The following is a 12,024-nucleotide window of genomic DNA, read 5'->3' as shown; positions in this document are numbered from 1 at the left end:
ACAATAAAAGTCCCGCTCCATCGCGCCTGCGCTTTCAAAATAAGAGTCTCCGAAAGCCAGCGCAAACAAGCTAGCAAGCTACGGAGTTTGCCGCCAATGTATTTCTTGTAAAGGGTATAAAAACGAATATGGAAGGTGGACAAATAAGATGCCAAATAACAACCACTTTCATGTGGTATTAGACAGAAAGGAGGAACTTTTTTTCTCCTCCATTTGAAAACGTGGACGTTACCAGCACTGCTTCCTGATTACAATCAATGCAAGTCATCAGAATCAGGTAATACACCAACTTATATTCTTGTCTTCATGAAAGAAAGGAATCTATATGTTAAACATGCATGTATAATTATTAAAACACCTTTAACATGTAAACAAAAACGGCAAAATAAATAAATATAAATTATATACTGTATATATCAATGTATGTATATATATATATATATATATATATATATATATATATATATATATATATATATATATATATATATATGTGTGTGTATATGTGTGTGTGTGTGTGTGTGTGTGTGTATATATATATATATATATACACACATATATATATATATATATATATATATATATATATATATATATATATATATATATATATATGATATGTGTGTATATGTTACTCAGTACTTGAGTAGTTTTTTCACAACATACTTTTTACTTTTACCCAAGTAAATATTTGGGTGACGACTCCTTACTTTTACTTGAGTAATAAATCTCTAAAGTAACAGTACTCTTACTTGAGTACAATTTCTGGCTACTCTACCCACCTCTGCTAATAATGTTGTTGTATGCACACTGTGTCGAGCGGAAATGGCCTATCATAGCAGCACAACGGCAGCGTTCTTGCCATCACCATCAACTACCGGTAGTCAATCGTCCGCGTGAGTATACGTTGTCATCATTACACAAAAACATGAATGTGTCATTTGTATCTGCGTTGTAAATTCATAAACTAAAGCACCGTTTCGCTCTGAGAGGAGCGTTTGGCGTGCCTGTTCAGTGTTTACAAAGACGCGCTCCTCTTTAACGCTAACGTTAATTAGTTGTGCAAATACCTTTTACAACATTAACAATTACGTATACTATGTACAAACGAACAATTAACTTTCACTTTAATCATACTATCATTGTTGTGTTATTAAGCAAAATTAGCAAAAGTTTTACTTTTGTTGAAATGTTTACACTGTTGTTACAGAATATTTCGTTTTGCACTTTTTTGTATTGGATGTTTATCTTTATTTTTGCACATTTTAGCAAATAAGCAATACTTTTACTTTTGTTGAAATGTTTACACTGTTGTTACAGAATATTTCCGTTTTGCACTTTTTTGAATTGGATGTTTATCTTTATTTTTGCACATTTTAGCAAATAAGCAATACTTTTACTTTTGTTGAAATGTTTACACTGTTGTTACAGAATATTTCCATTTTGCACTTTTTTGAATTGGATGTTTATCTTTATTTTTGCACATTTTAAAGCAAAATAAGCAATACTTTTACTTTTGAAATGCTTATACTATTGCAGAATATTAAGATTTGCACTGGATGTTTACTTTTATATTTGCACATTAAAAGCAAATAAGCTACTTTTAATTTTGTCAAATGTTTACATTGTTACAGAATATTTTGCCATGTTGTTGTCAATGTTGACTGAGTGGCCATACTTTTTTTTTTGTAAATAAAAGCCATGCCTTTTGAAAAAACTGGCCTACATTTATTTTTTCATCCTCATTTTAAATAAAAAAAATAATCGGTAAAAGGAAAAATAATCTATAGATTAATCGAAAAAAATAATCTATAGATTAACCGATTAATCGAAAAAAAAAAAAATCTATAGATTAATCGATAGAAAAATAATCGTTAGCTGCAGCCTTAGGCTGAAGCATTAAAAAGTGGGACTAACCAGGACAGTGTTCTCAAACAACCACCAGGTGACATCTGTGAGCAGATAATATGGTGTCATCTGTCAGTTGTGCGTTCTTCACTCACATTGCAAAAAGTCAGTGTTCAAAAACAAGGGGAAAAAAATTAGGGGTATTTTACTTGAACTAAGCAAAATTATCTGCCAATAGAACAAGAAAATTCAGCTTGTCAAGACTTTCCAAAACAAGTAAAATTAGCTAACCTCAATGAACCCAAAAATACCTTAAAATAAGTATTCTCTCACTAATAACAAGTGCACTTTTCTTGGTAGAAAAAACAAACATGAGACCTTTTTGCTCAATGTTGAAAAATATTCTTAAATTAAGTAAATGCTAGTGCCATTATCTTGACATAACGATATGCGCTCAGCATTACATTTCTTGAAACCAGCAAACTTATACCATAAACAAAATTATTGTTCTTAATGGAAAGGCAACAAGGCAACTGCTTGTGGTCTACTAAAATGCATTTTTCCATCGATAACATGACATCATCGCGCCAAGTGCGTGCTCTTTCAGTCAATTAGTGCGCATACATACAGCCCGGCCCCAGCCAAAAAATTTTTAAATGTAATTTTGAAGAATTTATCTGAATGTGCATGAACTATTTCTGTTCAAATTTGTGCCAATTGTACTACTATAGGAGTACGTATTTTCTATGGTTTCATTGAACATAAAACAGCATAGTCCATTTGGCACCTGTTTTGATTATGAGACACAATTGTGTCAAAGTCATGATTTTTTTTTTCATGCTTGAAATAAAAAAATATTACTTTAAAAAAGTAGTTTTATACTTGTGAGTGTTGATGACACCGCTTTGCAACAGTTGATATTCAAGCATGTGTTACTCAATATAGGTCATAAAATCTCAGCAACAAGCTGTAATATCTTACTGAGATAATTTAGGACCAAAACCCTTAAAACAAGTAAAACATAAAATCTGCTTAGTGAGAAGAATTATCTTATCAGACAGAAAATAAGCAAATATCACCCTTATTTGAGATATTCAATCTTACTTAGATTTCAGTTTTTGCAATGACTCACGCTTTAGGTGAGGGATGAGGCCAAAATAAATCCAAACCCACTGTAGTCACTTCTCGACGCTTCAGCGTGTGTACTTTTTTGCCTTTTGACAAGTTTTGTCCAATTTGCTAACTCAAAATGAGTCCCAAAACGACAGGGGACCAGCATGGAAAGAAGGCGGGAATCGCTGGGCAGTTTAAAAAAATTAAAAAAAGAAGTCTATTTGCGAGGAGTACATTAATAGCAATCACAAATGTGGAAGAATCCACGAAGCAGGTGTCGTACCACAGCAAGTATTTAATTCTAACGAGACCGGATTTTTCTGGAAAAAGATACCATAGCAGACTTCTATCGCAGCGGACAAAAAGACGGTATCTTTCGCACACACACAGCCCCCAGAATCTTGCCATCCTTCCTTTTCCCTCTGTCTGCTGCTTTCTCTTCGGCTCCTTTGCCGATGTTAATGTGTGTAGATTTTATTTTCTTAAATGTTGATTATTTTAACTATATGGCTGGAGAAGTTAAGGATTTTTGTGATTTCTCATCGTTTGTGAGGGCACCAAACAGACTTCTCTGCGCATACAGTACAGTCCAGCTTGTTAATAAATAGAATGTTGATCATCACCTCCTTGTTATGCTTGTTTGATGTACTGTAGTGTATAGAACGTTATGTTGTGTTCAAAGTGTGCAAACCTTCACTAAAATATGGACTTTTGTCAAGTTTGGAACCCATTATTCATGTTTACATCGTTTCTTATGGAGACATTTGTTTCACTATACAAACTTTTTGCGTCATGAACCCCGTTCAAGAACCAATTAAGTTCGTAAATGGAGGTTCAAATACACTGTATAGCACTTTATTTTGTGTTTAAAGAGTACAAACCTTCACTAAAATATGAACTTTTGTCCAGGCTGGAACCAATTATTCATGTGTTAACATATGCTCAATGTTTCCTTACCATTATTGCTATGTTGTCTATTACCATTGTTGGTATATTCATTATCCCATTGTACTGTGCAGCACTTAATTTGGTGTTCAAAGTGTACACCTTCACTAAAATATGGACATTTATCCAGGCTGGAACCAATTATTCATGTTTACATTGATTTTCATGGAGAAATTTGTTTCACTACACACAATTTTCGCTTTATGAACCCTTTTCAAGAACCAATTAAGTTTGTAAATGGAGGTTCCACTGTACTGTATAGCACTTTATATTTCTGTTTAAAGTGTACAAACCTTCACTAAAATATGGACTTGTGTCCAGGCTGGAACCAATTATTCATGTATGTGTACATTGTTTCTTATGGAGACATTGGTTTCAATATACAAACTTTTCGCTTTAGGACCCCCAATCAAGAACCAATTAGGTTCATAAATAAAGGTTCCACTGTACTGTATAGCACTTAATTTGGTGTTCAAAGTGTACACCGTCACTAAAATATGGACTTTTGTCCAGGCTGGAACAAATTATTCATGTGTGTGTACATTGTTTCTTATGGAGACATTTGTTTCACTATACAAACGTTTTCCTTTTTTGAACCCTGATCAAGAACCAATTAAGTTCGTACATGGAGGTTCCACTGGTACTGTATAGCACTTAATTTTGTGTTCAAAGTGTACATCTTCACTAAAATATGGACATTTATCCAGGCTGGAACCAATTATTCATGTTTACATTGATTTTCATGGAGAAATTTGTTTCACTACACACAATTTTCGCTTTATGAACCCTTTTCAAGAACCAATTAAGTTTGTAAATGGAGGTTCCACTGTACTGTATAGCACTTTATATTTCTGTTTAAAGTGTACAAACCTTCACTAAAATATGGACTTGTGTCCAGGCTGGAACCAATTATTCATGTATGTCTACATTGTTTCTTATGGAGACATTGGTTTCAATATACAAACTTTTCGCTTTAGGACCCCCAATCAAGAACCAATTAGGTTCATAAATAAAGGTTCCACTGTACTGTATAGCACTTAATTTGGTGTTCAAAGTGTACACCTTCACTAAAATATGGACTTTTGTCCAGGCTGGAACAAATTATTCATGTGTGTGTACATTGTTTCTTATGGAGACATTTGTTTCACTATACAAACTTTTTCCTTTTTTTATCCCTGATCAAGAACCAATTAAGTTCGTACATGGAGGTTCCACTGGTACTGTATAGCACTTAATTTTGTGTTCAAAGTGTATATCTTCACTAAAATATGGACATTTATCCAGGCTGGAACCAATTATTCATGTTTACATTGATTTTCATGGAGAAATTTGTTTCACTACACACAATTTTCGCTTTATGAACCCTTTTCAAGAACCAATTAAGTTTGTAAATGGAGGTTCCACTGTACTGTATAGCACTTTATATTTCTGTTTAAAGTGTACAAACCTTCACTAAAATATGGACTTGTGTCCAGGCTGGAACCAATTATTCATGTATGTGTACATTGTTTCTTATGGAGACATTGGCTTCAATATACAAACTTTTCGCTTTAGGACCCCCAATCAAGAACCAATTAGGTTCATAAATAAAGGTTCCACTGTACTGTATAGCACTTAATTTGGTGTTCAAAGTGTACACCTTCACTAAAATATGGACTTTTGTCCAGGCTGGAACAAATTATTCATGTATGTGTACATTGTTTCTTATGGAGACATTTGTTTCACTATACAAACTTTTTCCTTTTTTTTTTATCCCTGATCAAGAACCAATTAAGTTCGTACATGGAGGTTCCACTGGTACTGTATAGCACTTAATTTTGTGTTCAAAGTGTACATCTTCACTAAAATATGGACTTTTATCCAGGCTGGAACCAATTATTCATATTTACATTGATTTTTATGGAGAAATTTGTTTCACGACACAACATTTTCACTTTATGAACCCCGTTCAAGAACCAGTTAAGTTTGTAAATGGAGGTTCTACTACACTGTATAGCACTTTATATTTGTGTTTAAAGTGTACAAACCTTTACTAAAATATGGACTTGTGTCCAGGCTGGAACCAATTATTCATGCATGTGTACATTGTTTCTTATGGAGACATTGGTTTCAATATACAAACTTTTCGCTTTAGGACCCCCAATCAAGAACCAATTAGGTTCATAAATAAAGGTTCCACTGTACTGTATAGCACTTAATTTGGTGTTCAAAGTGTACACCTTCACTAAAATATGGACTTTTGTCCAGGCTGGAACAAAGTATTCATGTGTGTGTACATTGTTTCTTATGGAGACATTTGTTTCACTATACAAACTTTTTCCTTTTTTTTTTTATCCCTGATCAAGAACCAATTAAGTTCGTACATGGAGGTTCCACTGGTACTGTATAGCACTTAATTTTGTGTTCAAAGTGTACATCTTCACTAAAATATGGACATTTATCCAGGCTGGAACCAATTATTCATGTTTACATTGATTTTCATGGAGAAATTTGTTTCACTACACACAATTTTCGCTTTATGAACCCTTTTCAAGAACCAATTAAGTTTGTAAATGGAGGTTCCACTGTACTGTATAGCACTTTATATTTCTGTTTAAAGTGTACAAACCTTCACTAAAATATGGACTTGTGTCCAGGCTGGAACCAATTATTCATGTATGTCTACATTGTTTCTTATGGAGACATTGGTTTCAATATACAAACTTTTCGCTTTAGGACCCCCAATCAAGAACCAATTAGGTTCATAAATAAAGGTTCCACTGTACTGTATAGCACTTAATTTGGTGTTCAAAGTGTACACCTTCACTAAAATATGGACTTTTGTCCAGGCTGGAACAAATTATTCATGTGTGTGTACATTGTTTCTTATGGAGACATTTGTTTCACTATACAAACCTTTTCCTTTTTTTATCCCTGATCAAGAACCAATTAAGTTCGTACATGGAGGTTCCACTGGTACTGTATAGCACTTAATTTTGTGTTCAAAGTGTATATCTTCACTAAAATATGGACATTTATCCAGGCTGGAACCAATTATTCATGTTTACATTGATTTTCATGGAGAAATTTGTTTCACTACACACAATTTTCGCTTTATGAACCCTTTTCAAGAACCAATTAAGTTTGTAAATGGAGGTTCCACTGTACTGTATAGCACTTTATATTTCTGTTTAAAGTGTACAAACCTTCACTAAAATATGGACTTGTGTCCAGGCTGGAACCAATTATTCATGTATGTGTACATTGTTTCTTATGGAGACATTGGCTTCAATATACAAACTTTTCGCTTTAGGACCCCCAATCAAGAACCAATTAGGTTCATAAATAAAGGTTCCACTGTACTGTATAGCACTTAATTTGGTGTTCAAAGTGTACACCTTCACTAAAATATGGACTTTTGTCCAGGCTGGAACAAATTATTCATGTATGTGTACATTGTTTCTTATGGAGACATTTGTTTCACTATACAAACTTTTTCCTTTTTTTTTTATCCCTGATCAAGAACCAATTAAGTTCGTACATGGAGGTTCCACTGGTACTGTATAGCACTTAATTTTGTGTTCAAAGTGTACATCTTCACTAAAATATGGACTTTTATCCAGGCTGGAACCAATTATTCATATTTACATTGATTTTTATGGAGAAATTTGTTTCACGACACAACATTTTCACTTTATGAACCCCGTTCAAGAACCAGTTAAGTTTGTAAATGGAGGTTCTACTACACTGTATAGCACTTTATATTTGTGTTTAAAGTGTACAAACCTTTACTAAAATATGGACTTGTGTCCAGGCTGGAACCAATTATTCATGTATGTGTACATTGTTTCTTATGGAGACATTGGTTTCAATATACAAACTTTTCGCTTTAGGACCCCCAATCAAGAACCAATTAGGTTCATAAATAAAGGTTCCACTGTACTGTATAGCACTTAATTTGGTGTTCAAAGTGTACACCTTCACTAAAATATGGACTTTTGTCCAGGCTGGAACAAATTATTCATGTATGTGTACATTGTTTCTTATGGAGACATTTGTTTCACTATACAAACTTTTTCCCTTTTTTTTTTATCCCTGATCAAGAACCAATTAAGTTCGTACATGGAGGTTCCACTGGTACTGTATAGCACTTAATTTTGTGTTCAAAGTGTACATCTTCACTAAAATATGGACTTTTGTCCAGGCTGGAACCAATTATTCATATTTACATTGATTTTTATGGAGAAATTTGTTTCACGACACAACATTTTCGCTTTATGAACCCCGTTCAAGAACCAGTTAAGTTTGTAAATGGAGGTTCTACTACACTGTATAGCACTTTATATTTGTGTTTAAAGTGTACAAACCTTCACTAAAATATGGACTTTTGTCCAGGCTAGAACCAATTATTCATGTATGTGTACATTATTTCTTATGAAGACATTAGTTTCACTATACAAACTTTGTTGCTTTATGAACCCTGTTCAAGAACCAATTAAGCTAATAAATGGAGGTTCCATTGTACTGTATAGCACTTTATTTTGAGTTCAAAGTGTACACCTTCACTGGAACAAATTATTCATGTATGGGTACATTGTTTCTTATGGAGACATTTGTTTCACTATACAAACGTTTTGCTTTTTTGAACCCTGATCAAGAACCAATTAAGTTCGTACATGGAGGTTCCACTGGTACTGTATAGCACTTAATTTTGTGTTCAAAGTGTACACCTTCACTAAAATATGGACTTTTGTCCAGGCTGGAATCAATTATTCATATTTACATTGATTTTTATGGAGAAATTTGTTTCACGACACAACATTTTCGCTTTATGAACCCCGTTCAAGAACCAGTTAAGTTTGTAAATGGAGGTTCCACTACACTTCAGCTTCATCAGGAGGGAGGAGACCGGAAAAAAAACAACCAGGTTAGGTTCACTGAGTATGTTACCATAGTAACTGACTTGGAGTTGTACCTCTCTTATTTGGAACAGGAAACCCTGAATTTTCCCTGTACACTTTATATTTGTGTTTAAAGTGTACAAACCTTCACTAAAATATGGACTTTTGCCCAGGCTAGAACCAATTATTCATGTATGTGTACATTATTTCTTATGAAGACATTAGTTTCACTATACAAACTTTGTTGCTTTATGAACCCTGTTCAAGAACCAATTAAGCTAATAAATGGAGGTTCCATTGTACTGCATAGCACTTTATTTTGAGTTCAAAGTGTACACATTCGCTGGAACAAATTATTCATGTATGTGTACATTGTTTCTTATGGAGACATGCGTTTCACTATACAAACTTTTCGCTTAAGGACCCCAATCAAGAACCAATTAAGTTTGTAAATAGAGGTTTCACTGTACTGTATAGCACTAAATTTGGTGTTCAAAGTGTACACCTTCACAAAAATATGGACTTTTGTCCAGGCTGGAACCAATATAATTCATGTTTACATTGTTACTAATGGAGACATTAGTTTCACTATACAAACTTTACACTTTATGAACCCTGTTCAAGAACCAATTAGGTTTGTAAATGGAGGTTCCACTGTAGTGTTTGTACCTCCAGGAACTGAGCGTTGATCTTGAACTCAGGGGCAGGCTTGCCCTGCTCCGTGGCGGCCTGTCTGCGCTCCTCGATGCCCCGGAACAGGTGGTTGACGGCCCTGGGAATGATGCCCAGCTCGTCCTCGCCGATGTTGACGTCGAGGCCCGTTCCCATTGTGTACGTCTTCCCCGAACCGGTCTGGAGAGGACACAGGTGCGAGCGTTAAATAGACGTCGATAAATCAAAGGGGGCGAGAGGCTCTCTGTGGAAACAGTGGGGATGGGGGTGGTCGCCATGGCGATTTATGTGGAATGCAGCATGTGCACCCCGCTCTACTCCCTGCTGGAATCTCCAAGAGGAGGGAAATTCAAGGTTTCCTGTTCCAAAAAAAGAGAGGTACAACTCCAAGTCAGTTACTATGGTAACATACTCAGTGAACCTAACCTGGTTGTTTTTTTTTCCGGTCTCCTCCCTCCTGATGAAGCTGAAGCTTCTTTTGAGGCCATGGTTATTTTATCATTATATAAGACTGGTAAGAAAACAAGATGTAATATTAGTTGGATTTCTTTGAATTAGTAAAACAAAGAAACTTACATTTTGTGTTTTCATTAATATAAATGTAAGTCAACTCTACTACATCCTGTTAAGAAACGCAGCGTCCCCAAAACTAATGCAAAATGTCCACTGTGAAGGACGCTGTTCTCAGGAGGATATTGCTTACATTAAACAAATTGGTCCAGTAAGAAAAAACTAACTAACTAACAACTAACTAACTGACTACATAACTTTCCTCCAGAATGTCTTATCTTTGAAACAAAAATTGAGCTGTTTGGCCACAATACCCAGCAATATGTTTGGAAGAGAAAAGGTGAGGCCTTTAATCCCAGGAACACCACCCCTACCGTCAAACATGGTGGTGGTAGTATTATGCTCTGGGCCTGTTTTGCTACCAATGGAACTGGTGCTTTACAGAGAGTAAATGGGACAATTAAAAAAGGAGGATTACCTCCAAATTCTTCAGGACAACCTAAAATCATCAGCCCGGAGGTTGGGTCTTGGGCTCAGTTGGGTGTTCCAACAGGACAATGACCTCAAACACACATCAAAAGTGGTAAACGAATGGCTAAATCAGGCTAGAATTAAGGTTTTAGAATGGCCTTCCCAAAGTCCTGACTTAAACGTGTGGACGATGCTGAAGAAACAAGTCCTTGTCAGAAAACCAACACATTTAGCTGAACTGCAGCAATTTTGTCAAGAGGAGTGGTCCAAAATTCAACCAGAAGCTTGCCAGAAGCTTGTGGATGGCTACCAAAAGCGCCTTATTGCAGTGAAACTTTCCAAGGGACATGAAACCGAATATTAACAGTGCTGTATGTATACTTTTGACCCAGCAGAGTTGGTCACATTTTCAGTAGACCCATAATAAATTCATAAAAGAACCAAACTTCATGAATGTTTTTTGTGACCAACAAGTATGTGCTCCAATCACTCTGTCACAAAAAAATAAGAGTTGTAGAAATTATTGGAAACTCAAGACAGCCATGGCATTATGTTCTTTACAAGTGTATGTAAACTTTTGACCATGACTGTATATGTATGTATACAGATATATATATATACACACACAGATAGATAGATAGATAGATACACACAGATATATATATATATATACACCGTATTTTTCGGACTATAAGTCGCAGTTTTTTTTCATAGTTTGGCCGGGCTCCAGTGCAATTTATATATGTTTTTTTTCCTTCTTTATTATGCATTTTCGGCAGGTGCGACTTATACTCCGGTGCGACTTATACTCCGAAAAATACAGTATTATATATATACATATATATATATATATATATATATATGTATGTGTGGGAAAAAAATCACAAGACTATTTCATCTCTACAGGCCTGTTTCATGAGGGGGGGTACCCTCAATCATCAGGAGATTTCTGATGATCTCCTGATGATTGAGGGTACCCCCCCTCATGAAACAGGCCTGTAGAGATGAAATAGTCTTGTGATTTTTTTTCCCACACATACATATATTGCGCTCTACTACGGTATCGAGCACTATTTTTTGGATAACCTTATTAAGACATATATATATATATATATATATATATATATATATATATATATATATATATATATATATATATATATATATATATATATATATGTATGTGTGGGAAAAAAATCACAAGACTATTTCATCTCTACAGGCCTGTTTCATGAGGGGGGGTACCCTCAATCGTCAGGAGATTTTAATGGGAGCATTCGCATACCATGGTTTATATAGGGCACAGAGTGGGTGGGTACAGGCTGGCCTAGGGGCGTGGTGATTGGCTCATGTGTTACCTAGGAGGTGTTTCCGTCTATGGCGGCATGTTGTTACAATTTCGCTGCGCTTGTTGAGGGATGACAGGTCTGGACGGTAAATAATAAACAGTTTCTCTTTCAAGCATAGGTTGCATCTTTTATTACCACTATTGTAAGGTGTGCTGGATGCAAGAATTTGCCATGTTATTGAATATTCAACATTATTGTCTTTGAGGTCCCAAATGTGTTTGCTGAGTTCTGTGGTA

The 12,024-nt window shown here is 35.0% G+C and overlaps 1 protein-coding gene across 5 annotated transcripts in view; it reads right to left on the bottom strand.

The window, feature by feature from the left end:
- The window catches only part of LOC133606147 (kinesin-like protein KIF21A), a 105,503-nt gene that overhangs the window by 55,854 nt on the left and 37,625 nt on the right, over positions 1–12,024 (bottom strand). For all 5 annotated transcript variants that reach the window (XM_061959756.1, XM_061959757.1, XM_061959758.1 and 2 more), the window contains exon 3: positions 9,456–9,638. In XM_061959756.1, coding sequence (XP_061815740.1) covers positions 9,456–9,638 — 183 coding nt within the window. The remainder of the gene's footprint in view (positions 1–9,455; positions 9,639–12,024) is intronic.

The sequence above is a fragment of the Nerophis lumbriciformis genome, linkage group LG05 (assembly GCF_033978685.3).
Source record: "Nerophis lumbriciformis linkage group LG05, RoL_Nlum_v2.1, whole genome shotgun sequence".
Lineage (NCBI taxonomy): Eukaryota > Metazoa > Chordata > Actinopteri > Syngnathiformes > Syngnathidae > Nerophis > Nerophis lumbriciformis.
The sequence above is the reverse complement of the archived record's forward strand: the minus strand, read 5'-3'. Positions and strand labels throughout refer to the sequence as shown.